At 36.8% G+C, this 27,330-nt stretch overlaps 1 protein-coding gene across 6 annotated transcripts in view; it reads left to right on the top strand.

Annotated features, from left to right (window-relative positions):
• The window catches only part of LOC127569787 (male-specific lethal 3 homolog), a 31,199-nt gene extending 8,518 nt beyond the window's left edge, over positions 1-22,681 (top strand). For 2 of the 6 annotated variants that reach the window (XM_052014681.1, XM_052014680.1), the window contains exons 3-13: positions 1,717-1,812; positions 2,823-2,923; positions 5,183-5,310; positions 6,019-6,141; positions 7,587-7,747; positions 8,129-8,284; positions 10,575-10,840; positions 16,687-16,787; positions 18,493-18,592; positions 20,433-20,517; positions 22,437-22,681. In XM_052014681.1, coding sequence (XP_051870641.1) covers positions 1,717-1,812; positions 2,823-2,923; positions 5,183-5,310; positions 6,019-6,141; positions 7,587-7,747; positions 8,129-8,284; positions 10,575-10,840; positions 16,687-16,787; positions 18,493-18,592; positions 20,433-20,517; positions 22,437-22,536 — 1,417 coding nt within the window. In that variant the 3' untranslated portion in view covers positions 22,537-22,681. Of the gene's footprint in view, positions 1-1,716; positions 1,833-2,822; positions 2,924-5,182; positions 5,311-6,018; positions 6,142-7,586; positions 7,748-8,128; positions 8,285-10,574; positions 10,841-16,686; positions 16,788-18,492; positions 18,593-20,432; positions 20,518-22,436 lie in introns of all 6 variants that reach the window. The other 4 variants (XM_052014684.1, XM_052014685.1, XM_052014683.1 and 1 more) reach the window with 2 other exon arrangements.
• Positions 22,682-27,330: the final 4,649 nt, after the last annotated feature.

The raw sequence follows: 27,330 nt of genomic DNA, 5'->3' as shown, positions 1-27,330 counted from the left end.
AAATTGTTCAATATATCATCTGTATTGCTGAATTCTCGTGCTTAGAAATCCCTGAACATGCACTGTCTTTTTTAAATTTTCCATAATTAGAACATTTTACTTTTATGAAATATAAGTTTATGGACTTTTGTTTAAATACTGTCCTGAAATAACTTGGTATTCTTGTGTACAAATGTATTAACCATATTATTTGAAGGCAATTATCACAAATAAATCTGATCGTTGTGAAATTCTAGTTAACCTGATTAAATTGGGTCTGTCAATTCCAGCACTTGCATGTGAGTTTTATTTACACAAATCCTTTTAAAATTTGTAGATGGCCTGGATTAGGGAAATGCATGTATTTTGATGTTTGAAGTCCATGTCACTTGATGTTATATACATCTGGTATTGTTTATTTTGTTCTTAATTAAAGATGTATTCCCACTCTAGTTGTGTTTTGATAAATGCAACCTTCAGTGGGGGGGGTGGGGGTGGAATTGGTTACAGTTGGTTCATCAATGGATAATTGGGATTTAAGATTGTTCTAGGCATCTGGCCTTGATGTAATCTATATAATTATAATTGCTCTTTAACTTTTGCATCTGATCAGAGTTGTAAATAAAGATAGCAAGAGGATTTTCTATGATTTCCAATTATTTAATGCACTCATTAACTTAAGGTGTTGTAACTGTTTGCAAGTCTTGAATGACTTTTTTAAACTGGTTCTCTTCAGCTTAGTTTCATGTTTGGAGTGTAAGATTTGGAGAATTTGTACCATGAATTATAAACTTGTAGGATTTTAGTGTTAATTTCTAGATTGATAGAATGACAAATGTATGTAAGCTGCAGCTGAATGTTTTCAGTAGACAAAAAGAATTGTTTATGATCTGTGACATGTTACATAACACCAAATTCATATTTTAAAAAAAAGCTGGAGATAGAAATGGTGGCTTTACAGTTAATTCTATTAAGTTACTGGATGAACAAAAATATTTTTACTTCAAATTCATTTTTTAAAAAAAAAACTACTCTTCAATGAACTTTGGCCATCGGTGGAATTTTCTCGTTGTTTCACCGATTCAATATAGTAGGAAATAAGTGGAAGTGGCTAATCTTTTGTTTGTAACTTTCTTCAGTTCAATTTGGTGTTTTTTTTTCATTGAACATCGACAAAATTATTAATGTCTTGGAACAGTGTTGTAATCTTCTAGTACATCTTAGCATACTAAAAATGTTTATAAATACTATAAATTCATGAGAATCTGGAACTATTATAATGGCTGCTTTGAAGTCTCAAGGAGTGCTGCAAGGTTCCTGGGTGAACAGTACATTCTGAACTAATGGCCAAGATTTGTTGCGATATTTTTGGATAACACATCTGCTTTTATTTGGAATTGTTCCAAGGATACTTTTCAAAATGTTAAATCTAATGCTTTCCATTTTTCTACACTTGGATCTACCATGTTAAATTTATATTTTCTCAGTTATATTGCAAGAATTTTTAATCCCTGCATGTATATTGTTTTAAAGAATTGAATCCTAGAGGATCAGCCCTTTTCCTAAAGATACTTTTAATCCTTTTACTGACCAAATTAGTTACAATTTTATATTTGAAAATATATTTGTACTATTGAATAGGTTAATTTATTTTGCTTTTGTAACTTTCTTTGATTTTTATTTTTTTCTTTTTTTGTTGCCTTTTATTTTTACCTGTCTTTATCCTCCTGTCTTTAGCTGGGATAGATGGGCAGCAGAAGATCATGTACTTCGTGACACGGATGAGAATCGCAGATTACAGCGTAAATTGGCCAAGAAAGCTGTGGCTCGCATGTAAGAATAATTTACGTGATGTAAGCATCATTACATACCCCAAAGTATTTGCAAAATAATTATATAAAAATACTTGGCTGCTTGGTCAGATAACTGCATAAATCTTTCACCTGAAACCTGGTGTGAAGTTCGGAAGTTCAGTCTCCAGGATAGATGAACTGAAGTTTGAGAAACAATGAACTATTACCGTGCTTATTTCCAATGCAATATGCTGCCAGGACATAGATAAAGTACACTGGACTTGGTCCCCAATAAGTACAGGCTTAAAAGGTGAGTACATGTGCTCTTTATAGCAACTACAGCCAGTGCAAAGCCACAACAGGAGTTCTCCAAAATATTCAATGCAAGTTCTTTTGTTTGGTTGCGACTGGAGGCCTTCAGACACAGAATGCTTTGTTTAGTTATAACTTATATTCCAAGTTTAATTATATAAAAAATAATTGCAACCAGTACAATAACAGACAGAAACTTCAGTGCATCATGCATACAAAGATCTCTTGATTGATATTGCCTCAAAGATTCCTATCTGCGGGGCTGTGAAAAGGGTACCACGGACCACTCGCAACTTTCCCAAAGTTTTCATCAAGACTGTGTCCAACAATACAGGTGTTCACCAAAAAGAAATGACATTTATGTAGCTTTGTTTGTGCTGGAATTACATTGTTGTTAACTGTTAACCATGTTAACAAAACAAATTGTTGAAAATAATAAACAATCTTAACTGCTGTCTTGGTGGGTAAACATATGGTTTGTACAACAATTGCAGTTTAAGTATTAAGGATATGCATCGTTCATTTGTATTCTGAAAAAAAAATCACCATTTTTAAAAAAAACTTATTGCCATAAAAGGCTAAGTGTGCTGTTATTCAAAGCTGTACCTTTTTGTGAGCATTTCAATTTCTTTGGAAAGTGTTATCACATGCTTTTTTTTTGTTTGAAGACTTTTCAAGCTGTAGCCTAGAAATAAATTCATAATAGACTGATTTTTTTTTATTGTTAAATATGATTAGGAAAAACAAAGGGAAAAAGAAACGTCGTTGCCGGCTACCTGGTGTTGACTCAGTGCTAAAATGTCTTCCTATTGATGAAAAAGAAGAGAATGATGAAAACTGTGAGTATATGTTTGTCAAAAGGTATTCCATTTTCTTGTTTGAATTTACGAAAAGTGTCTGTTTAGATTATTAGGTTGTCTTTGAGGAAAGTTTGGACATGCAAACCCCATGTCTGCTAGAAGTTAGAGTGCAAGGGGACTTAATTGAAATGTAAAAGATTCTGAGGGGTCTTGACAGGATGGATGTAGAAAGGATGCTTCATCTTGTGGGAGAATCGTGACCTCGGGATCTCTGCTTTCCAAAAAAAAAAGGAGAGGAGGTGAATTTTTTTTTTGAGGATAGTGAGTCTTTGGGTCCCTTTTTGAAAGGGCAGTGAAAGCAGTTCCTTTGAAATTTTTAAGGTGGAGGTAGATTCATTTTTGATAGGAATGCTGAGTTGACTGACCTATTTGTGACTGCGATCTTATTGAATGGCAGAGCAGTTCAAGGGGCCTAGTGGCCTACTCCTTTTTTTTTGTATGTAAAGTGAGCCAAAAGGCAATTGAAGTAGAAGTTGTTGGAAATACTCATCAAGTCAGGGAGCATCTGCAGGGAGAAAAACAAAGATATCACTAAGTATCTGACCTGCTAAGTGTTTCTTGCATTTGCTGTTTTTATTTTGGATGTCTTACACCTGTAGTGTTTTTCTTTAAATGTTGTGGTGTAAGTTTTCCACAACATGGAGTGCAGTGCTTAACTCACTGAACGTTCTGGCTAGTGCTTATTATTTGCTGCCAAATTCCAGACTAATGTTGCCATGATTTTTGCTTTTCCTGCTGCTTGTATTTTTTTTCTACTTTCTAAACTGTAAACTTGGAAACAGAAATTGGGAAAAGTATGATTTTAAAAAACACGTTACAGAGCTTAATGGAACTTTTTTCCATATCATAAAATAATTGTGGGGAATAGTTGCACTTAAAAAAAAATTAAAGCAGTCTTGTAATTTGGAGAGAGATGCATGAACATTTATCATAAATTTTACAAATATTTTAGAAAATCCTGTATTCGTAAGATCAATTTGAGATGTAGAAGATGTGTTGGTTAGTTTAAATTAAATCAGTTTGGACGCATATTAGCCAAAACTGTTCATGGCACAACAAAATATTTTTCTTGGGGTTTTATGTTCTGATTTAAATACTGTTGGCAACTAAGAGTGATTGGATACTAATTTAAGTTTTATTGGTGCATGAGATATGAGAGCTGCTGATTTAGTGACCAGTGTGTGAATTTCTATTGTCACTTTTTGGGGAGGGAAATCAACATCTTACTATTTGATGAAAATCATAAATGAGAACTACTTCTACATGTGGTCACAGCTTTTATAACTGTTGTAAAGGTCCTAGAATTTCATGGCTTAAATGTTATACATTGGAATCACTGCCCCATAACTACAAGCCTTTAACATTGAATCTTTTTTTTAAATTATAACAGCAGGCAGATGAGGTAATTGAGCAGAAAATGGTGTTTTGTTTTTCAAAATTGATACTGCATTGAAAGATGCAATCCTTTCCTCTTGCTTCTAGCCCTTTCACCTTCCCTGCATCAAACCGTCTGGCTATATCAAGGTAAAAGGTTCAAAACCCATTAATTATTATTTTATTAACCCCTGAAATTGAAGATTTTTGAAAATTAGTTTTACAAAAAGACAATCATTCTTTCACTAAGCTGCTTAGAAGTACATTTTCCAGCAAGGATTTAAATACAATGAAGGAAGTTAAAGAAGACATTTATTGTACAAATGATGTAGGTTGTGTATTTACTTCAGTGAAGTATTAATGCTTTAAAGTCTATACGGTAAGGAGAATCAAAAATTTGAAATGCTTCCAGTTGTGGCTCAGTGTTCTCTTTTTTAATACTTAAGAGCAGTAATATTTAGCTTGTGTGAGGTGGAGAAAGATGAAGGGTTGCTGCCTTATATTCAATTACCACAGTGCCATTATTTCAATAAAAATGAGGAATGATGTGTTATTAGCAGAAACATTGCTTATGCAATCGAAAGGAACCTTGAATCTGAACTTTGAATCAAAGCTAGAGCATTTCTGAAGAATGAAACGGAACTATTGATGCCCTTGTGACCAATGAATATTTTTCTTTTCATCTTGCTATTGTGTTTTTAAAAGGGGGCAAGTTCCTGAAAGTAGTACCGAGAGTTTCTAATGTACAATTTCTTTATCAGTTTTCAGATTTTTTTTTGTTTGGCTCTGAACTGGAGTTCACTTGCAACCTGTGTGTATACAATTGACGTTTTCATAAGAATGTTTCTTTTTTCCCTTTTGAAGCTTTAAGTGCTACTTCTAATGATGACGTTGATGACGATGATGATGACGATGAAGATGATGTAGATGGTTCAGATGAAGAATTATTAGACTGTGAAGATGACAGTGAACCAGAAGAGATAGTAGAAATGGTAAATAGAATAGAAAATGTTGGAAGCACTCAGCAGGTCCTACCATTTCTATGGAATGGGGATCTGAGTAAATATTATGCAATTTTCACCAGCCCTGGTGTTTGGTAGAATTATTATGGGGAAACAAAGCAGAGTTGTTAGAAGTTAGTAAACTTTTCGAAGATGCTTAAATGTTATTGTCAAGTAACACTGGTAATGAAATGCCTGTGCTTTTGTGAAAAATAGTATATTAGATGGCAGTCCACTCCAGAAAGCTTCAAGATACCTGTTGTAAATTTTATTTAAAATCTGCAAGTATATTTTTCTCCATCTGGTTGGAAGTTGTTGAGTGCATTTCTAAATGTATTTGCACTAACATGTTTGAAAGGGATTTAATTATGTTACTTATGCAATTGCTTTGTGGGGAATTGGTTAAATCCAACCTGATCTTACATAAATTCTTTCAGCTGTGGACTGGTTTCTTGGCTGTTGCCAGTGAACTGAAGCTCAGAAGCTGATGGAAATTATTAAAAATTATTTTGTTTTGTTAAACTTTGCAGCATTGTGTAATGCAACAGCAATTGCAACTCCCTTTCAATGAACCTCTAACCTTTATCAAGGTTTAAGGGAAAATACAAGAAAGTTAGCAATGTAGTGATTACTGTAGTAATAACCATGAAGTTGTGAGAATCGTATTAAAATTATGTAAATTCCTTCTTGGTTATCCAGAAGGAAGATCAAGAGACTTGCTCAAAGAAGGAAATGGAAGAGAAAAGTATAAACATAGAAATTCCTGAAATCCTGAAGAAGAAATTGGAGGATGATTGCTATTATGTCAACAAAAGGAAAAAGGTATGACATGTGAAGTGTTTTTTTTTGGCAACTTCCTTTAGATTGCTATTTATCATGTTTGTGAACGATGAAAGTATATGTTATAATTGAGTAATTATAGTATGAGTATTGCAAAAGCTCCTTTCTCAGTAAATTAATATCAGTAAGTGATCTGAGCACTTTTTAAAATTAGAATCACTTCCCAGTATTCTGTATCTAGTTTGGCAGCAACCTTTGTCAATTGATGCCTTTTAAAATAGCTCAAATCCTAGGTTCTTTATTTTTTTTAAAAAAGAAATTAAATACCAATTCGTGGCTATCTCTTTAAATAGATATTCCTTTGGAATATTGAAGAAATATTTGAATGCTGCACCTGCTCCTTAACTTCCACCCTATCCCTCCTCCAGGGCCCCAAGCGCTTTTTCCAGAGTGATATGTTTTACTTTTACTATTTCCAATTTCATTTGCTACTGTTAATATAGTCCCTCATTGTTGGGGAAAATGAAAGCAGATTGGACAATCATATGACAGAACGTTGCTGTTCATTCTAAGCTTAATGCTGAACTGCCTGTCACCTGTCAGTTTTCCATCTCACTGACCTCTGACTTTAGCCTCCTACATTGTTCCAGTGACACATTACAACCATCTGGTCTTGTGATTTCAGGTAATTGGCATTTCCAGCATTACTCATTTTGTTCTGATAACTTCAGATAATTCTGCTTCTGTCACTCACATCTCCTCCAGCCCAATCCTATGTTGTTCACTAATTCCTCTGCCATCCTCTTTTTTTTTTGTTGTTCTTTCCCCCCCCCACCTTTGTAAATTAACAACACCTGCCTTCTATCTTGTCACAGACTTGCTATTGTTTTTTTTCTCCTTCCACCCTCCGTGGTGTTCTCAACATCTTTACCTATTTTATCCTTCACCTCTTTGAGGTTTGATGACAGATGGTTGCCTTGAAACATGAACTCTTTTTATCCTTTTACAGGTACTGCCTGACCAGCTGAGAGTGTTCAGCATTTTTTGTTTTTATTTCAGATTTGCAGTGCCTACAATATTTTGGTTTTCAGAAAAGGTCTAATTGTAATAAGGCACCAGTAGAACAAAAAAAAATTAGGACTGTTTGCAAATCCGATGATTGATTGTCAGAAAATATCACAAAACTTTGGGCAATACTGTAGTGTAGGTGATATTAAATCAGTTGTGCATATTTTTTCAGATTTCTATTACTCTTCACTTCATAATTAATGGCTAGTGCATCGAGAATCTTGTATATGAGGCATATAGACATCTGGTTATTTTGATTGGTGTATTGTACCACAGCCTCTGAATGGATTTTTTTAAATAATAGTGATACATTTTCAAGTTGTTAAACCTCTTGCATCTACATTCATCTGCATTTTCAAATGCTTGTACCTTAAATCTGCAGTTCAACAGAATAAAATGATTGGTCTTTATTTTGACAGCTGGTGAAGCTGCCGTGCCAGACAAACATTATTAATATTTTGGAATCCTACGTGAAACATTTTGCAATCAATGCAGCTTTTTCAGCTAATGAAAGATCTCGACATCATCAGAGCAACTCGCAGATTCCAATGAACCCTCATTACATTCCACCTGAGAAGAAGTAAGTGTATCAAATGACTTCTGAAATTCAAAATGAGCTGGATTTTATGGTCAGTTGTGAAAGACTGGGGCTAGCCATTCACTACACTTAAACTTGTCCAGTATTCAAATGGGCTTTTGCATTGAAGCTTTTGTTTAGAAATCCAAACCAGCATACCATCCTCAATGGGACTTCATGATCAGAATAACACACTGTGTGTCATGGCCATTCTGTGAACTAGTGAATCTTTACTGAGATGTGTGGAGTCTAATACAGAAACTGAATTAGAACAATTAACGATGTCACATACAGAAAGTAAAGGGTGGGTGACCATTGTGTAAGCCAGACACTTAAGTCATTTATATTTTACTTTTTTTCTTCTTCCCCCCCACCCCCATGCAGTGTTGAACTTTGTAAAGAAATGGTGGATGGTTTAAGAATTACATTTGACTTTACTCTGCCTATGATTTTGCTCTATCAGTATGAGCATGCCCAGTTCAAGAAGATTACTTCATCCAAATTTTTTGTTCCAATCAAGGAAACATTGTCACACATTAGGTAAGGAAAACATTACATATCTGTAATGACATTCTTATTAAAGCCATCCTTTTCCAAAGCTATTAAGAATAAATTAGCTCTTTGTACATGTATCAATGTGCAGTATTTATATTTGAGCTAAATTACAAGGTTTCCTGGGGAAAATGTATATTAATAAAGGATAGATGTACTACTTTAATGACTTCTACATTTTCTCTCTTAAAGCATTTTACCGTTTGCCATCTGATCTTTTGAGTATCTTTTTTTGATTTTGTAATTCCATCATCTGCAGTATTTTTAGACAAAAATCAAGGTGTATGTTACAGATGGAAATGTCGCAGCATGGAAAAGTAATTGTGCTGACTTTTGTGCAGCCACATCTAGCAGTGATATAATTTGCAATCTGTATAAATGCTAATTTCATTCACTTTGGATGTAAGTAAATGATTTGACATTGGGAGCATGATGAAAATTGCCACCGGCTCAAGTATAGAGTTCATAGGAAAACATGGAATCAGACTTTAAAAGACTCGAGGCTATAGACAAGGAACAATCAATAAAGGTGCTGATGAACAGGAGAACTTGGGCATAATTATCTGCAATTGCAAGTTTTCAAAAAAAAATTCTGCATTCAAAATTGTATTCTACTTTTGAGTGAGGCATAGTGTCAAAAAATAGTGATATTACAGTTAAGCAACATTTCAAAGTCAAGATTATTTAGTAGAACATTTTATTGAAAAATGAAGCATTTTGGTAAGGTGGGGGAAGCATTCTTCCCTATATTTAGTCTGATGGTCATAAGGACTCATTAATGTTTTTTGAAGACGATAAAGAGGATGCCATTCTTCTGATTTGTTGGAGAATGGTGTGCTTTGCCACACTGGTTCAAACGAAAATCGTCACATTGATTAGGGGGAAATTGCATAAGTATTTCAAATTAGGAAGAGGGAGCGATTACAGAATAAGAATAGGATAGCAGAAACATTTGGTTCAGATTTTATTAGAAGGAACTGGCTCTGATTTTGTTGTTGGACTTAAGTTCACTCTGTATATATTTACATTACGGTAAATTCAACATTATTTAAGTTTTATTTTTTTAAACCATGCTGTGAATAATGGGACTGGTAATAAAAAATTGTTTCAAAAGCTGAATACTTAGGTTTATAGTTTGATGGAGAGGCCTTAGAGGGAAGAGTTTCAGTTTAAAGCATTGAAAATATCTAACTCTGTAACAGGATGTTGGGGAGAGAGCCAGCATCGTGTCAGAATTGGAGATGATATTGGGCAGGGTGGTGGAAGAATTGGAGAATATCAAAAAGAATTCAATAGGCAATTAACCTAGTTCAGTAAGGACTACAAATGGGCTTGGGCAGTTGAAACTTGGATAAACTAGGGTTTATATTGGTGTGAAAATTGAGTTTAAAGATAATGCTGCTGGAGTTTTGTTAGCAGTGTTGATGTGGTGGAAGCGGCCCATAATGAAGTAAAATTTAAAAAAAGATCTGGGTGATAGAAATGATGTGGTGTATGAGCCCATTACTGAGTTGAATGTGATATTTGGATTTTGTTTGCTATTTATTCAAGCTGTTTTAATCCAAAGGTAGAGATGGTGTTGATGGCAAGGGAGTAGAATTTATGGCCAGGCCCAAATTTAATTAAAAACAAAGTGGCAGATGCTAGAAATTTGAAAGTTAACAAAAAATGTGCTGGACATAGTCAGCAGATCGTGCAGTATCAGTGGAGAAAGGAATACCTGCAGTTAAAATTTTGGGCCAATTAGCCTTCTACCAAATTAATTGTAACATTGGTCAGGGCAATCAAATGTGTGGTTTGAAGACTTGCTCCCTTTCCACCTGCTTTCCCTAAAGGAAATTAACAGTTGGTATAATACCCAGTTGATGTTATACTCTATGGTCCATTTTGGTCAAAAGCACTTGAATTCAGGTTTGAAATAACTGGCATGAGTAGTTATTCTGCCTCTTGGTAACTTATTTTTAGTGTGGTTTGGATAAAGAGCAACAGTTGTTTGAAACTACTTTTTCTAAATTGTTAAACAGTTTTTTTTTGAAAGGTCCTGTATATATTTAAAAAAAACCTAAAAAATCAAGTCTGGCTTTTTTTTTTATGAACTTTCAGGTATTGAATAGTTCCTCGTTCAGCCTGCTTTGTTCAGATAACCAAAATCAAGCACAGTTTATCATTGACTTTAACCATTATGTTGTACGTCCTGCTATTTTTGTACTGAGTGAGGTTTTTCTTTATCAATTGATATTTACCAAGATTTATTTACTCTTTATTAATTTTTTAATAGGCCTCAGAAGGAACATTCACCAAGTCCTCCGCCTCTTCTGAACCCATCAACCCCTCAGTCCACAGACAGCCAGCCATTATCAGGTGACCCTTCAACACCAAAGCGACGTAGGATTGATCCTGAATCTGTTCAGTCATTGAGGCGGTCTACGCGGCATGCATCAGGCTGTGATAGATTGTCTGAAAGCAGTGCATCTCCTCAGTCAAAGCGCCGGTTTTATGAATCTGCCACCCAAATGCCCAGGTTACTTTTACACTTGGAGAAAAGTAAGTGTTTAACATTCTAGTTCAGCAAATCCTTTTCTGGGTTGTGCATTAGAACATTCTTGTTGTGTTAGCTAGAGATCGCAATTTTAGCTATGAGGTGTCCCTATTGGTGGCAAAGACTATTCAAGTGGTACAATGACTTCAAAATCTGAAGCAGTGTAATAAATTATTATTTTAGGTTGGGTTGCATCTAAACAACAGAACAGTTAATGGATTGGAATCAGATTGATGGAAGCAAAACTCCTGTTAAATTATCTGTAATACAACTTTGAATTTAAGTCAGCTTGATTAGTTATGACGAGCATCTTCCCACAGCACGATACTGATAATTCTTAAATGGGATAATTTTCCAAAAGGGTTTCAGATTTTCAGTTGAGAGCTTGTTTTTCCAGTTGTAGCAGCCAGAGCAGCAGAGGGGAGGAGCCAGCAGCTGTTTTTCGAAAGTTGTTTCTGATTGGCTAGGTATGTGGCAACTCAGCCAATAAAAGGAAGGTAGGGTAATGCAGAGGAGCCATTTTGGAGTGGCCATTGGGAAGCTGAGGCTTTGGCTCAAGAGACTTTGAGGAGGTACAGGTGAGCAGCAGGTAAGAACTGGTAAGGTTTTTATTTTCCTGTCAATCTTTGGCCTTTGACTTGGTGAAGATAAAAATGACAGGACATTGCAGTTCTCCTCCTGCAAGATGTGGGAAGTTGGGGAACCTTGAGGTCTCCCTGATGACTACATCTGTGGGAACTGCACCCAGCTGCAGATCCTGATGAAGGGGTCAGGTAACTGGAGGTGCAGTTGGATGTACTCAGGGTTTTAATGAGGTAGTCACACCCAAGGTGCCGGTTACAGATAGATGGGTGACCGCCAGGAAAAGTAAGGGAAATATGCAGTCAATGTAGGGTTCCTCTGCAGCCATTCCCCTCAGTAACAGGTAGATCCCTTTTGGTTACTGTTGGCGGGGTGACCTTTCAGAGGTCAGCAGTAGCCGGGTCACTGGCACCGTGCCCGGCTCTGCAGCAAAGAAGGGAAGGGTGAAGTCAGACAGACCGATAGTGATGGAGACCCGATAGTACGGGGTGCAGACAGACATTTCTCTGGCCGCATTTGAGACTGCAGGATGGTGTGTTGCTTCCCTGGTGCCAGGGTCAAGATGTCTCGCAGGTACAGGACATTCTGAGAGGGGAGGGTGACAACCAGAAGTCGTGGTCCATATAGGTATGAAAGTTTAAAATGCAGGACTTCCAGGGTTGTAATCTCAGGATTGCTACCTGTGCCAAGTGCTGGTGAGGTGAGAAATAGATACAAAGTGCAGTTCAATACATGGCTAAGGAGCTGGCGCAGGAGGGAGGTCTTCAGGTTTATGGAACATTGGGCTCTCTTCCAGGGCAGGTGGGACCTGTACAAACAAGACAGTGTGCATTTGAACTGGACGGGAGCCAATATCCATGCTGGGCGGTTTGCTAGTGCTACTCGCGGGGGGTTTAAAATAGAGTGGCAGGGGGATGGTAACCACAGCAGCAGGGCAATGGGGTTCAAGGCAAGAAAGATGGTATGACAAGTAAGACTGAAGGGAAGGACAGCAAGGGACCGGCTAATAAATATGGTGGGACTGATGGCCTGGAATGTGTTTATTTCACTGCTAGGAGAGTTATGGGTAAGAAGGATGAACTTGGAGCCTGGATCAGTACATGGAATTATGATGTGGTTGCCATTACAGAGACGTGGTTGCATGTGGGACGGCACTGGCAGCTCAACGTTCCTGGGTTTTGTTGTTTTAGAGGTGATAAAGGCGGATAAAAGAAATGGATGGGTTGTACTACTGATAAGGGAGAATGTCACAACAGTACTAGAGAGGACATCCTGGAGGGCTCATCGACAGAGGCAATTTGGGTGGAGCTCAAATAAGAAAGGTGCAATTAAACTGATGGGATTACACGACAGGCCTCCCAATCACCACCGAGAGGTGGAAGACCAGATATGTAGACAGATTATGGAAAGATGTCGAAACAACAGGGTTGTCTTAGAGGGGGACTTTAACTTCCTCAGTATTGATTGGAACTTTCTTATTACAAGAGGCTTAGATGGGGTGGAATTTCTTCAGTGCATCCAAGAGGAATTCTTGAAACAATATTTGGAGAATCTAACTAGAGGAGAAAACCACTCAAGAACCACTCTTGGATGCACTGAAGAACTGGACCTGGTTTTGGGAAATGGGCCAAGTCAGGTGACAGATCTGATAGTGGATGAACATTTTGGGAACAGTGATCACAACTCAGTATGTTTTCTCTTTAAAGTATTTTTATTAATTCCACAAAGAAAATACAGAGTACATGCATCAAAAAGAGGATAAAAATACTACTGAATAAATTGTGTTAAATCATACTTGAGATCACAATACTCTAATAATCACGTGATAGTTAGTTAATAAAGAAAAAATTGGAATAATTTTATTATAAAAAAAATCTACACCCACTATCAAAAACAGGAGCTGTTTGGTTTTTAAAAAAAAGGCAAGGAAAGACCCTTGAGACATAACGATATCAGCCAATATCTGTACTTGAGTCACCAAATCAAAGGTTTTGAAAATAATTCAGAAAAGGTCCCCACAGGGTTTGAAAGTCTAAGTTAGATTCAAGAATTGAACAATGGATTTTCTCTCGATTCAGGTATGACATAATATCCCGTAACCATTGAGCATGAGTAGGCAGAGTAACTTCCTTCCATTTAATCAACACAGCCCTCCTGGCTATAAGAGAAATAAAAGCCAGAATGTGTAAATCAGAAGCCTCCAAAGTTATATCTTTTTCTCCGACAATCTCAACTAACGCAGTCAAAGGATTAAGTTTAAAATTTATCTTAAAAAGCACAGAAAAAGTTTGAAACACCTCTGTCCAATACTTTTAAGACTCTGACTAGTCCAAAACGTGAATTAAAGAAGCCTCTCCGTTATTGCATTTGTCACAGTAAGGAGATATATCCGAATGAAAATGAGCTAGTTTGTCTTTAGACGAGTGAGCTCTATGGTCCACTTTAAATTGAAGGAGAGAGTGACGGGTGCATAATGGCGAAGTATTAACCAATTTAAAAATTTAATTCCAAGTTTCCACAGAAATTGAAATCCACAAGTCTTGTTCCTAGGCATTTTTAATTTTATGTAATAGAACCTTACTCATTCCTAATAACCTGTCATAAATATTAGATATTGAGCCATCCTAAAAAGGCTTCAAATTAAAAATTGCATCTAGTAAATTTTTATCAGGACTCATAGGAAAAGAATGTAGTTGAGATCAAATAAAATCTCTAATTTGTAAATGTTGGAAAAAATGAGTTTTTGATAAACTATATTTGGTTGACAATTGTTCAAACGAAGAAAGATTTCCTCCAACAAACAGATCCTGAAAAGAAATGATACCCGATTTGTCCCACTCTTTTTAAAAACTACATCAGTCATAGAAGGTTTAAAAAAAAATTAAAAAATTGGACTAGATAGTATATTTTAAGATAGTTATGGTAATGATGAAATTGGATCTGCAGGAAGGTACTAAACTGGGGGGAGGGAGGGAGACAAATTACAACAGGATAAGACAGGAGCTAAGGGCTGTTGATTGGGAGCAGCTGCTGTTGGACAAGTCCACGTCTGACATGTGGGAGTTGTTTAAAGACCAGCTGATCAGAGTTTAGGATTGGCGTGTTCCGGTAAGGAGTAAAGACAAGGATGGGAAGTTGAGGGGCCTCTCAGGTCATCCAAGGTTCCTAAATTTAGTCAGGAAGAAAAACGAGGTATTCACAAGGTTTAAGAGGCAAAAATACGACTGGGCCCTTGTAGGATATGGAGATAGCAGTAAAGTGCTCAAGCAGGTGATTAGAAAGGCCAGAAGGGACCATGAAAAGTCCTTGGTGAGCAGGATCAAGGAGAATCCCAAGGCTGCTTATACTTGTATTAAGAAAAAGAAGATAACTGAGGAGAGGGTAGGTCCACTCAACGATGAAGGAGGGAATTTGTGCTTGGAATCAGAACAAGTGGCTGAGGTACTAAATGAGTACTTTGTGTTGGTATTTACTGAGGAGAAGGATTTGGAGGATAGTGAAAGCAGATTGGAGCGTGCTAATGTGCTGGGACATTTTGAGATTAAGGAGGAGGTAGTGCTGGGTATTCTGAAAAGCATTAAGGTGGATGTCCCCAGGGCCCGATGGCATATCTCCCAGAATATTGAAAGAAGCAAGTGAGGAGATCACTGGGCTTTTGACAAAGATCTTTTATGTCCTCACTAGCAGCAGACCAGGTCTTGGAGGACTGAAGAGTAGCAAATGTGCCTTTGTTCAAGAAAGGAAATGGGGATAATCCAGGTAATTATAGGCCAGTGAGTCGCACATCAGTGGCAGGGAAGCTATTAGAGAGGATAATAAGGGATAGGATTTATGCGTATTTGGAAAGGCATGGCCTGCATAGGGACAGTCGGTGTGGCTTTGTGTGGGGCAGATCATGTGTTTTCAACTTGACTGAGTTTTGAGGAGGTGACAGAGGAGTTTGATGAGGGTAAGGGAGTGGACATTATCTACATGGACTTTAGTAAGGCATTTGATAAGGTCCCTCAGGGTAAATTGATTCAGAAGATAAAGATCCATGGGATCCAGGGTGAATTGCAAGTTTGGATTCAGAACTGGCTTGCCCATAGAAGACAGAATAGGGGTGGAAGGCCGTTATTCTGGCTGGGGGTCCATGACCAGTAGACTATCAAAGAATACAGCGAGATATAGATTTGTTACAGATACGGGCAGAGAAATGGCAGATGGAGTTTTATCCGGGCAAGTGTGAGGTGTTGCACTTTGAGAGGTCAAATGAAAGGAGAAAGTATACAGTTAATGGTAGCCCCCTTAATTGCATTGAGGTACAGAGGGATCTTGGGGTCCAGGTCCATAGTTCACTAAAAGTGGCTATGCAAGTAGACTAAGTGCTAAAGAAGGTGTATGTCATGCATGCCTTCATTGGTAGGGGTGTTGAGTATAAGAGTAAGGAAGTCCTGCTGCTGCTCTATAAAACTTTAGTCAGACTCTTGGAGTATTGTGTGCCGTTCTGGTCGCCCTATCACAGGAAGGATGTGGAGACTGCGGAGAGCGTGCAGAAGAGGTTTATCAGGATGCTGCCTGGATTAGAGGGTGTGAGTTTTAAGGAAAGGTTGGACAAACTTGGGTTGTTCTCCCTGGAGTGTTGGAGGCTGAGGGGAGACCTGATGGCTGTTTTTAAAATTATGAGAGGCATAGATAGGGTAGACAGTCAGTATCTTTTCCCCAGGGTAGAAATGTAAAACACCAGAGGACATGCGTTTAAGGTCAGAGGGGGGAGGTTTTTTTTAAACGGAGAGTGGTAAGTGTTTGGAATAGATTACCAGGGGCAGTAGTGGAAGAAGGCAGTTTGGTGGAGTTTAAGAGGCTTTCAGATAGAGGCATGAATGTGATAGGAATGGAGAGATAAGGATGATATACAGGAGGAGGACATTTAGTTTAAATTAGCATCAAGATCGGCACAACATTGTGGGCCGAATGGCCTGTCCCGTGCTGTGCTGTTTTATAGCACTGGGTGCCACTTTCTATTGTAATGATTGATTTAAGTTCTGTTTTCATGATTTACAAGTTTGACAGCTTTTATTTATTTTCACAAATTGTATTTTGTTATTGTTAATTTTTCTTGAATGTAATGTAGTAACTGTGGAATTGGTACATTTAAACTGTTTAAGATGTTAAGTAACTGAAGGGTTGTACATAAAAATAGTCCTTCATGTTTTTTCTTGGTATCTTGTTAAAACTTAGTGTTTTGGTATACTGGTTAACACTTGCGTAATTTGAATGTATTTTTAAGAAACGCCAGTCCATAGTGGGAGTTCATCTCCTGTCGCCCTCACACCGAGTAAAGAAGGGGTTGCAGTATTTGATGGCAGAAGGAGTAATGAACTGAATGAGGTAGGAATCACTGGCCTCTTTCTCAACTTAGTACGTGATAGACAACATTTAAAGTAAATTATAGCCCTTGTTTCTAACTTGATATATTCCTCCTTGCTTTTGAAACAATCCATCCTGAAATTAAATGCCATTACTGGAAGCCAGCAATATTGTAAATTTATACAGAGATGCATTGTATAAAATTCAAATTCTGGAATTTTGTTCAACATGAATTCATTTGGTACTGCAACAAACTGGAGTCTGCTGCATGGATAAGAGAAGATTTGTACTCCCAAGTATTTTTTGAAAGGCACGAATCTACAGATGTGAATTGAGTGCAGAATAGAATCTTGAGAAGTTGAAGTTTGGATGTGAAACTTTGTAACAGATAATTATGAAATGGAGCTCACAATGACTTAAGCTTTAACCATAAATCTTATGGCAGGGAAAGGAGGATAAGGAATGGGCCATGAGGCTGAAGAGTGGAGGGGACATGGAGGAAAAAGAGGCTGAACTAAGATTCAGAGTTAAGGAGGGGAAAGAACATGGAGTCATTTGTTGATAAGCAAAAGGAATTTGAAGTAGATTATTTGGGAATAAGGAAGTTGCTTAAATTTGGTGAGTGCAGATATAATAGTGATATAAGATGAAATATAAGAATTTCACCAGCATTTGAAGTATGTTGTGATTTTGAAATTTGGATTTCATCGTATTGCCTTGTGTTTTCTTGATTGAAGTGTAACTCACATTTTTCAAGGAAGTATTGTCAATTGGTTGTAAATAAGAATTTATGTATGACCAGCAAAGTCTTAAAATTGCATGGTAGTTTTCAAGATTCTGTTTTGATGCTGGACTCTTGGTGTTTGCCTTGCATTTTTACTCACTGTTGGAATCTGCTTATAACGCCATCCATTTGAATAGAGAGGAATGGCTGCAAGGGACTAGGTGTAAATTAGCTAAAAATGACCTTATTGTGTTTTGATGCTTTTTTTAGGTTTAAGGAAAAAGTTAAAGCTAGGGAATTTCACAGAATTGAAAATATTTGTTGGTAGTATTGCTTTTCGGTTTTGTTGTAGTAAAGCAAATTCTTTATGGTTAGAAAATGACACATTTAAATTTACTTTCTGTGCATTAAAGACCAAACTCTAATGCTGGGGCAGATTTGGCAATGAATTGATGTTTTGGATTGTGAAGTTAAATCTTGAGCATGATTTAATAGTGAATTAGTTGGGCAGAAAGTATGACGTACAGGTCAGAGTGGTGTGGTCAAGTTACTGGACTAGTTGCCAGAAGTCATTATCATTGATCTAGAGATATGAGTTTAAGTTCCACCATTGCAGATGAGGAATTTATATTAAAGTAATTTAAAATGACAAGTTAGTTTCATAGTGTAAACCATGAATCTGCTGGAGTGTCTTTAAAAGCCCATGTGGTTTGCTGTCCTTAAGGAAAAGAAGTCTGACATCCTTACCCTGTTTGCGAAATTGAACTTCACACCATCTTGTATTTTTCTTTTTAACTTTCTCCTTGGCTGAGAGGCAATTGGGATGGCTAATTTAAATATCAGCATTTCCTGTGATGTCTACATCTTGTGAATGAATAAACAGAAAAAAATACTAATTGGGTTATAATTGTAGGAATTAGAAGTGACATGGTTTTTGTCAACTTTTTATTTTGAATTAGCAAATGCATGTGACTGAGAACTTTTTTGTATTGGGTTTAATAGGTATTGTCTTGGAAAATGATGCCAGATAATTATCCATTAACTGAACAGCCTCCTGCGCCCTCTTACATCTATGGAGCTCAGCATCTTTTGCGACTGTTTGGTAGGCTTTTGTCGACTTTATATTCATGTTGATGAAATTGGATGAAGAGAAAATGTATTGTACTTCATTTCAAATAGATGCTGCATGTTTGTTTAAAATGGAAAAATAATTATTAATAAATGATTATAATGAAACATATTTCAGAATAGAAATCCAATCAATCTGTGGAATTCCAATAAATGATATAAAACCTCTCTGATAACCCTCCAAAATGTGACACACACAGGTTATGAGAAACAGCAGAAGAATAGCATGAAGTACTTCTTTCAAATACCGATTGAAGGTGTTATGGGCTCCACTATAGAGATGCCTTTTGCTTTCCTTCTATAAAGCAGGAAGTTCTTGTTATAAATAACTAACCTAAAATACATTTTATTAAACATTCAATACCCGTTAGAATAATGAAAATATTACATAAAAATAGCAGAATCTTGCAGCAAAGTTCCATAAGGCATTCCTTGCATATAATTAAAATGCTCTAGAAGTACTGGATTCGTCGCAGCATTATGATATCTGGAGTTGTGAATTTGAGTTTTATAATTGTGATCCAAGTAAACTTTTAAAGGATATCTAGATGTTGCAATATCGAGATTTTTAATTTTGCTACAATTCTTGATGCCTTAATTATTGAAATCAAAATTCAGTATTTAGCATATTATAGCAGTTTTTTTTTCTGAAGATTGATGTTTGCAGTGGAATCAGTGAAGGGAATTTTGAGGGAGTTCCAGTATTGACTTTGGAAATCTATCGGTCAGTTAACCAACCAATTAGGAATTGATTATACTAGTTTAGATTTTGGTTGTTATGTGCTTTGAGGTTGGGATAGCAGTGAAACACCAGCAACACTTTCAGCAAATGCTAGTAGTTCACTATGGGATGCAGGAGGGAAGGAAGAAACGGGCTGAAATGCAATGCAGTGAAATATTCTGAGGAGTATGTGGTCCAGAATGAATGCAAATACAACGTCATAAAGAGATCTGGAATTGCATAGAAGATGATCATTGGGCCCATCAAGTGGTTGATGGAGCAATTCGATTCCTCCACTAATTTTCTCTATATTCTCAACCTTCTCATCAACTATCAACTTCTACCTGCCCCAGGTGCTACCACTTACCTATACACTTATAGTTTAGAGTGACTAATGTCACATACCAGCAACAAAAGAAACACACTGAGTCATCTATAAGTGTTTAAGAACTATTTTATTAATAACTACTTATGATAATAAGGAAAATGAAAGTAAAAAGTTTCACCTTATGGATTGCTGAACTGAACTTTGAGAACTATTCCTGGACTTTTATTATATAATGATATATATTGTTTTTTTTGTCCATCAATAGAGACTAGCAAGCTGGTCACCCATTCCCCCCGCTCCTTCCTCTTCCACCCCGCTCTGGGCCCCCCCCCTCCAAAAACGTCATTACGTCTTTATCTTCTGTTGTCATCATCACGCCCCCTCCCCCTCCCCTGCTATCTTAAAGGGACACTAAATTGCCTACCAACCCATATGTCTTTTGAGATGTGGTAGGAAACCAGAGTACCTGGAGGAAACCTACGTGGTCACTGGGAGAATATGCAAACTCCATGCAGGCTGCACTGGAAGTCAGGGTTGAATTCTGGTTGCTGGCACTCTGCAGCACCAACTGTGCTACTGATGCCCCAGCACTTCAGTAAATACTGCAAATGCATATCAGAGTATTGAAGTAAAAAAAAAGCTGAAAATAATAAAAGGTTTTGATTTGTTGGTCTCCCCAGCAAGTTATGGGATTTATGCAGCATGAATATCGTCAGACAGTTTTTTTTTAAACTGATTGTACCATCTTCACCTATTTTGTAACAGTGAAGCTGCCAGAGCTCTTGGGCAAGATGCAAATTACTGACAGGAATCTGAAAGTCTTGGTAAAGCACCTCGAGTTGTTTCTTCGGTAAGATTTTAAAATTTGCTCTTTGAATTTTATGGAATTCATGTTAATCAACTGCACAACATTGAAAATTGACAAACTATAGTTAAAACGTGATCAAAGGTATACAGTGGCATGTAAAAATTTGGGCACCCCTGGTTAAAATTTCTGTTACTGTGAATAGCTAAGCGAGTAAAAGATGACCAGATTTCCAAAAGGCATAAAGTTAAAAATGACACATTTCTTTAATATTTCAAGCAAGATTACTATTTTATTTCCATCTTTTACAGTTTCAAAATAACAAAAAAGACAAAGGGCCCGAAGCAAAAGTATGGGCACCATGCATGGTCAGTACTTAGTAACACCCCTTTTGGCAAGTATCACAGTTTGTAAACACTTTCTGCAACCAGCTAAGAGTCTTTCAATTCTTTGGGGGATTTTCACCCATTCTTCCTTGCAAAAGGCTTTTAGTTCTGTGAGATTCTTGGGCTGTCTTGCATGCACTGCTCTTTTGAGGTCTATCCACAGATTTTCGATGATGTTTAGGTCGGGGGACTGTGAGGGCCGTGGCAAAACCAGCTTGTGCCTCTTGAGGTAGTCCATTGTGGATTATGAGGTGTGTTTAGGATCGTTATCCTGTTGCAGAAGCCATCCTCTTTTCATCTTCAGCTTTTTTTACAGACAGTGTGATGTTTGCTTCCAGAATTTGCTGTTATTTAATTGAATTTATTCTTCTCTCTACCAGTGAAATGTTCCCTGCGCCACTGGCTGCAACACGAGCCCAAAGCATGATCAATCCACCCCTGTGCTTAACAGTTGGAGAGGTGTTCTTTTCATGAAATTCTGCACCCTTTTTTCTCCAGACATATCTTTGCCCATTGCAGCCAAAAAGTTCTATTTTAACTTCATCAGTCCACAGGACTTGTTTCCAAAATGCATCAGGCTTGTTTAGCTGTTCCTTTGCACACTTCTGACGCTGAATTTTGTGGTGAGGACGCAGGAAGGTTTGGAGAAAAAAGGGTGCAGAATTTCGTGAAAAGAACACCTCTCCAACTGTTAAGCACAGGGGTGGATCGATCATGCTTTGGGTTCGTGTTGCAGCCGGTGGCACGGGGAACATTTCACTGGTAGAGAGAGGAATAAATTCAATTAAATACCAGCAAATTCTGGAAGCAAACATCACACTGTCTGTTTAACAAAAAGCCGAAGATGAAAATGGGATGGCTTCTACAACAGGATAGCGATCCTAAACACACCTCAAAATCCACAATGGACTACCTCAAGAAGCACAAGCTGAAGGTTTTGCCATGACCCTCACAGTCCCCTGACCTAAATATCATCGAAAATCTGTGGATAGACCTCAAAAGAGCAGTGCATGCAAGACAGCCCAAGAATCTCACAGAACTAGAAGCCTTTTGCAAGGAAGAATGGGCGAAAATCCCCCAAACAAGAATTGAAAGACTCTTAGCTGGCTACAGAAAGCGTTTACAAGCTGTGATACTTGCCAAAAGGGGTGTTACTAAGTACTGACCATGCAGGGTGCCCATACTTTTGCTTCGGGCCCTTTTCCTTTTGTTATTTTGAAACTGTAAAAGATGGAAATAAAAAAGTAATCTTAAAATATTAAAGAAATGTCATCTTTAACTTTATGCCTTTCGGAAATCAGGTCATCTTTTACTCGCTTAGCTATTCACAGTAACAGAAATTTTGACCAGGGTGCCTAAACTTCTGCATGCCACTGTAAGTGGAATCCTCCACTATGAAGCGGAGCGTGCCATCTTGATCTTGTGCAAGACTAATCCTTGGGATTGTCTTGCATCTTGTCACGTGCAGAACTTGAAGGTTAAGTTTGTGTAATAATGAACATCTTTCGACCTTTTGTTCAGCCTATTCAAACAAAATTTTAATGAGTTGCAGCTTACTTTGTATCTTTATATCTGTAGGTTTTTGGCTGAATACCAGGAGGACTTTTTTCCAGAATCTGCTTATGTAGCTGCATCCGAAGCTTACTATTGTACCAAGCGTCCTCAGGCTATCTACTGAAACATAAGCAGAGCTGCAAATTAACCTTCATTGTTACTTTTAGCCTTGTGGTTATAGGTTGAAGAACGTAAATGATCTTCAGCAGCTGCCAACAAAAGAGGGCTTACGTTCTCTTAAGTAGTGCTGCCTGTTGGAAATCTGTTGATGCTACATTGTGGAGATGGACCACTTTGTGTTTGAACTTGCCACTTTTGCTTTCATCTCTGCTTGATGCTGTGCACACATCCCTTTCTCCTTTGATGAAACAAATGACTATGTATAGAAGTCTCTTCTGCAAACAGACTATATGCATCCTGAAATGCAAGCTGGATATATTGAGCAAGACTTAATTCATTTCTGTACAAAATTTGTTTGGATGTTCATCTTAAAGAATTGACTAACCATGTTTTAAAGTGAGATTCTGAAAAGTTTACAAATTGAAGAGAAAGTAATGTGTTATTTGCAGTAGTGCTTACTTATCTATTGGACATTTTTGCTATAAGGTAATATTTTACTTTAATGTTAGTTGTGTCCCTATTCAAATTCCAATGGTACTGTGTATGTGAGTGTTCTTCAGTGGTGGACCACTATTTGTATCCTATTAGTACTGAATTGTTAAAACTGTTGCCATAAAGGTTCTTGATTTATTCTTTGGAACAACTTTCTTTGTCTCATTGGTAAGCATATGGATTGCTTTATTGTGGTTGTATGATTATTGAAGGGAAACTAACTTAGCAAGGTGAAATGTGGATCTAGTTGCTTCTCAGTGAAACATTCCAGGGACAGTCTTCCATCCACCATTTCAGTCCAGCAGTATGACAATCTGACTTCAAGGTATATGATGTATAATATTTGGTGGGAAATCTGAGGGCTAAATTCTATTAGTTTGTAACTGAAACAATGGTATTATCTTTTCATGTGCATTACTTGGTTAATCACATTGCAATTCATAATTGTAACAGGTGGTTAGAGACTACACCTAGTTTAGCTGTTTTGTCTGCAATAAATGTTGTTCATAACATTTTAGCTGGAAAGTACTGATTGAACTTCAAATATTGATATGGTGGCACAACATTTATTGGGTGGCATGGTTCGTTAGAGCCATTGCTTCAGCATGGAGATACAGGTTTAATCTGGGCCTTGGGTGCGGTTTGTGGAGTTTGCATTCTCCCTATGACTACCTGGGTTTCCTCTGGGTTTTCTCCAACATCCCAAAGGCTTGCTGGTTGGTAGGTTAATTGGCCACTGTAAATTGTCTCTAGTGTGTAGGTGAATGTTGGAACCTGAGGGAGTTGAGAATGTCAGGACAATTTTAAAAAAAAGGCATTAATGTAAGATTACTGTAAATGGGTGGTTAATGGTAGGTGTGGACTCAGGTTGAAGGCCTGTTTCTGTACTGATTCTAAAGTTAGCTGACTGGTAATCCAGAGTAAGATGAAAACAAAGTGCTGCCTGACCTTCTGAATATTTCTAGATTTCCGTGAAGAAAGAAACACCAATTAATATTTTGGTTCAATGACTTTTCTGTTTCTCTTTCTACAGAATGTTGCCTGACCTGAGCTTTTCCAGTACTTTTGTATTTCCAGCATATGCAATGATTTTTTTTTCTAATTTAATAATTCAGAGGCCTGCACCAACAATCCAGAGACTCGTGTTCGCATATCACCAAGGCAGCTTTGGAAAATAAAATCAGTTAGTAATCTGGAACTTGAAGCAATGTTAGTAATGATTTTCAAAAGCAATCAGGTTATCACTAAAAACCCATCTGATTTGCTAGTGCTCTTCTGGGAAGGAAATCTGCTGTCCTTGCCTGACCTGTCCTAAATATGACTCCAGGCCCCATCTATGTGGTTGACTCATTAAAGATGCCCTCCAAAATGTCCTGGCAAGCCACTTGGTTCTTACTGTATTCTCAAGGGGTAATTAGGCAGGTGCAATAAATGTGGGCATAGTAACACCCAATTCCTGAAAAAAAAATTTGGTGCTTGAACCTATATAAAGATCGTTTTATTTTGATTTTTTTGTTTGTTTATTGAAGTTCTGAAACAAATGATTATGGAAAGTTCATACAAATTATAATAAATGACTATATTGACACTTGAAGTCAAAATACCAGGGGAAAAGAAATCTGAGTTGCCCACCTTAACCATTCCCTCTGCATTAAACTGCATAGAACACAGTGCATTTGTCATGGGTATTTAGATTAATTGGGAGTTCAAATACCAGGACTAAAGATTTTAATTTGCCAGATTGATGGTGGAAGCTACTGATCACTTAAAAGCAAGTTGCTTCTGTTCAACTTCATTCCAACTTTAATACTATACCTATACCCTGTACAACTCCTCCCCTTAGTTGAAAATATTGCTGTGAGTAGGTTATTTTTATAAAAACAAGTATGCTACTCTATATCCAATAAAATATTGCATTGGAAAGGGCTTTGCTGATAAGTGTCTGCATTTGTATCTGTCTTTCACGTAGTAAAAACGTCCCAGAGGAAGTTGACACCAGTTGATCCACATAGGCAGACTTGCAACAGATGGATTTTCAGGAGCCACTTATTTAGGGATAAAACTCGAGCTTGGAGCATTTATTTAAGGCACTAGATTAAAGGTAGGAGTGTAATACAACCATTTCCAGATACATGGCTAAGTGAATCTGGTTAGGCCTGTCCTTTTGATTTCTGGTAACTTCCTTTTATCTCCTTTGCCTGCCTAAGGCCATCTGCAATGGAGGGATGGTAATTGAGATTTTTTTTATATCTATTGTTACCTGGTTGTGGTAACAATAAGTGGGCCTGCATTTATTTTGTTAACACTCCCATACAGTATTGTCACTTGTCCATGAACTTAGAAGTTCTGTTTCTGACCATTGCTTTCCACTGCCATTCATCTGTGCACATCCCTCCCAGGGGAAAAAAAATCCTTTAATTCTACTTCCGATTAATTGAATTTAGTTTTCATTGTGAAGTTCTAAGTGTTTACTGGAATGATATTTCTATTTGTTGTGTAAAATCAGATGCTAACATGAAAAAAAACTTTTTTTAATTAGCAGAGTTATTAAACCATAAATCCTTAGGCTTCTCTTATTTAATACTAGTGCCATCATTTTGAGCTTAAAGGATATCAAATTGTGCTGAATTAATACTATGGACTTTTATCCACTGGAATCTGAGCTGATTTATCATAATTTTCACTCTCAATCCTTGGATTCTAAGGCTCTTTACTGCAAAATATGTCAGCTAATCATTCCACAAATCATCTCATTCTAGAATATCTGATTAAAATTCTGAAGAAATAAGAACCTTGCATACCTTCTCTAATGATGCATTTATATGGCTGCTTAATTAGTTGTAGATTAAAATTGAGTTTATAAACCAAAGTTTCTAATCTATTATTGAACTTCAGTATTTTTCCAAGAGTCATTACTGAGAATTCATAAGGGGAAAATTACTTTGTTACACTAATTCTATAAGTAGTATTCTATTAATATTAACACCTAGTGTATTTTTCTTGGACATTTATAATACCTAATTACCTTGGATATTGAGAATTTATAGCTTGATGTAACATTTACATGAACTATTTCATCAATTGTCAATTAATAATGTGTAATATGTTTGCTTGAGGCTTGTTCAATGATTGTACAAAATCTGCGAATAGCATTTGACTTGGCTGTAATTAATGACTTAGTCATTTAAATTGCTGTGGTTTAACATGAGTTTTATCACATAAGAGCCTGTCCTTTTGAACAGGAAATTTAAAATGTGATTCAACTCACTTGTAAGAAGAAAATATCTGAGTTTCTTACTGAATTATGAATTGTTATACTTCTGGCATATCAGAATTTCTGATTGTATTTTTGAGTGATTAATGTTGAAAACTTGGCTAGGCATGTCATTTTGAAACTTGTGTCTGGACTTTTTTCTGTCTTTGGATAGAGGAGGTTAACATGATCTTGGAACCATTTTTTTGGATGATCGCTTTATTGAGTATGGTTATATATTTTTTACAGAACTGCATTTATCCAAATGTTGGTGGAGATGTATGTTTATTTGTTTAAATGCTACCAAGTAATAATGATTGATTAAAAGTTTAATTTTTATCCAGCAGGAAAGGAGCCACGGGCCCATTCAATTACAGAAAGCAAATAACATTTTGGTTGTTCTGGCATCACTTTCATCCGTGCTAGTTGTACCAATACTTCAAGACAGCAATTGAATTTAGCTGAAAAAGTTCTAGTGAGTTTCTTTTGCAACATTTTTTTTTGAGGATTAAAGCATTATTTTTAAACTGCCTGTAATTGTAAGTGATAGCTTGTACTTTCAAGTTTCACTACCTCAAGTGCACAGTGGTAGCTCATCCCTTGTACTGACCAGTCAACAGAAGGTATTGAGCCAGTAATGGTAAAAGAAGCAAATTTAGTTTTCTCTAAATATTTGTGCTTTGTGTTGGATGCTGAACTCTTGATATGGAAGCTGGATCTATTTTCACTCAAATTATGGTGAATAATTAGAACTTGATGGGCAAATGCAGTCAGTGCTGGACTAAACCAATACTTCTCTAGGAAAAAAAAGTAAAGGAGACAAAACTAAAATGTACTTATGCTCTCTAACTGTGACAGCAAAGATCTTTGGGTACAGAATGGGAAAAACATAATTTATAAAAGGTCATGAATAAGAGGTAAAAGTAGAAAATGCTGGAATTACTCAGGATGTGGAACATCTATGGAGGGAAACAAATTTCAGATCAATCTCCTTTCATGAGAACTTGCAAAAGTTAGAAATCAAACATGTTTTCAGTTGCTGAGAAGTTGGTG

The sequence above is a fragment of the Pristis pectinata genome, chromosome 4 (assembly GCF_009764475.1).
Source record: "Pristis pectinata isolate sPriPec2 chromosome 4, sPriPec2.1.pri, whole genome shotgun sequence".
In the NCBI taxonomy this organism is placed as follows: Eukaryota; Metazoa; Chordata; class Chondrichthyes; order Rhinopristiformes; family Pristidae; genus Pristis; species Pristis pectinata.
This window is presented reverse-complemented; position numbering and strand designations above follow the sequence as displayed.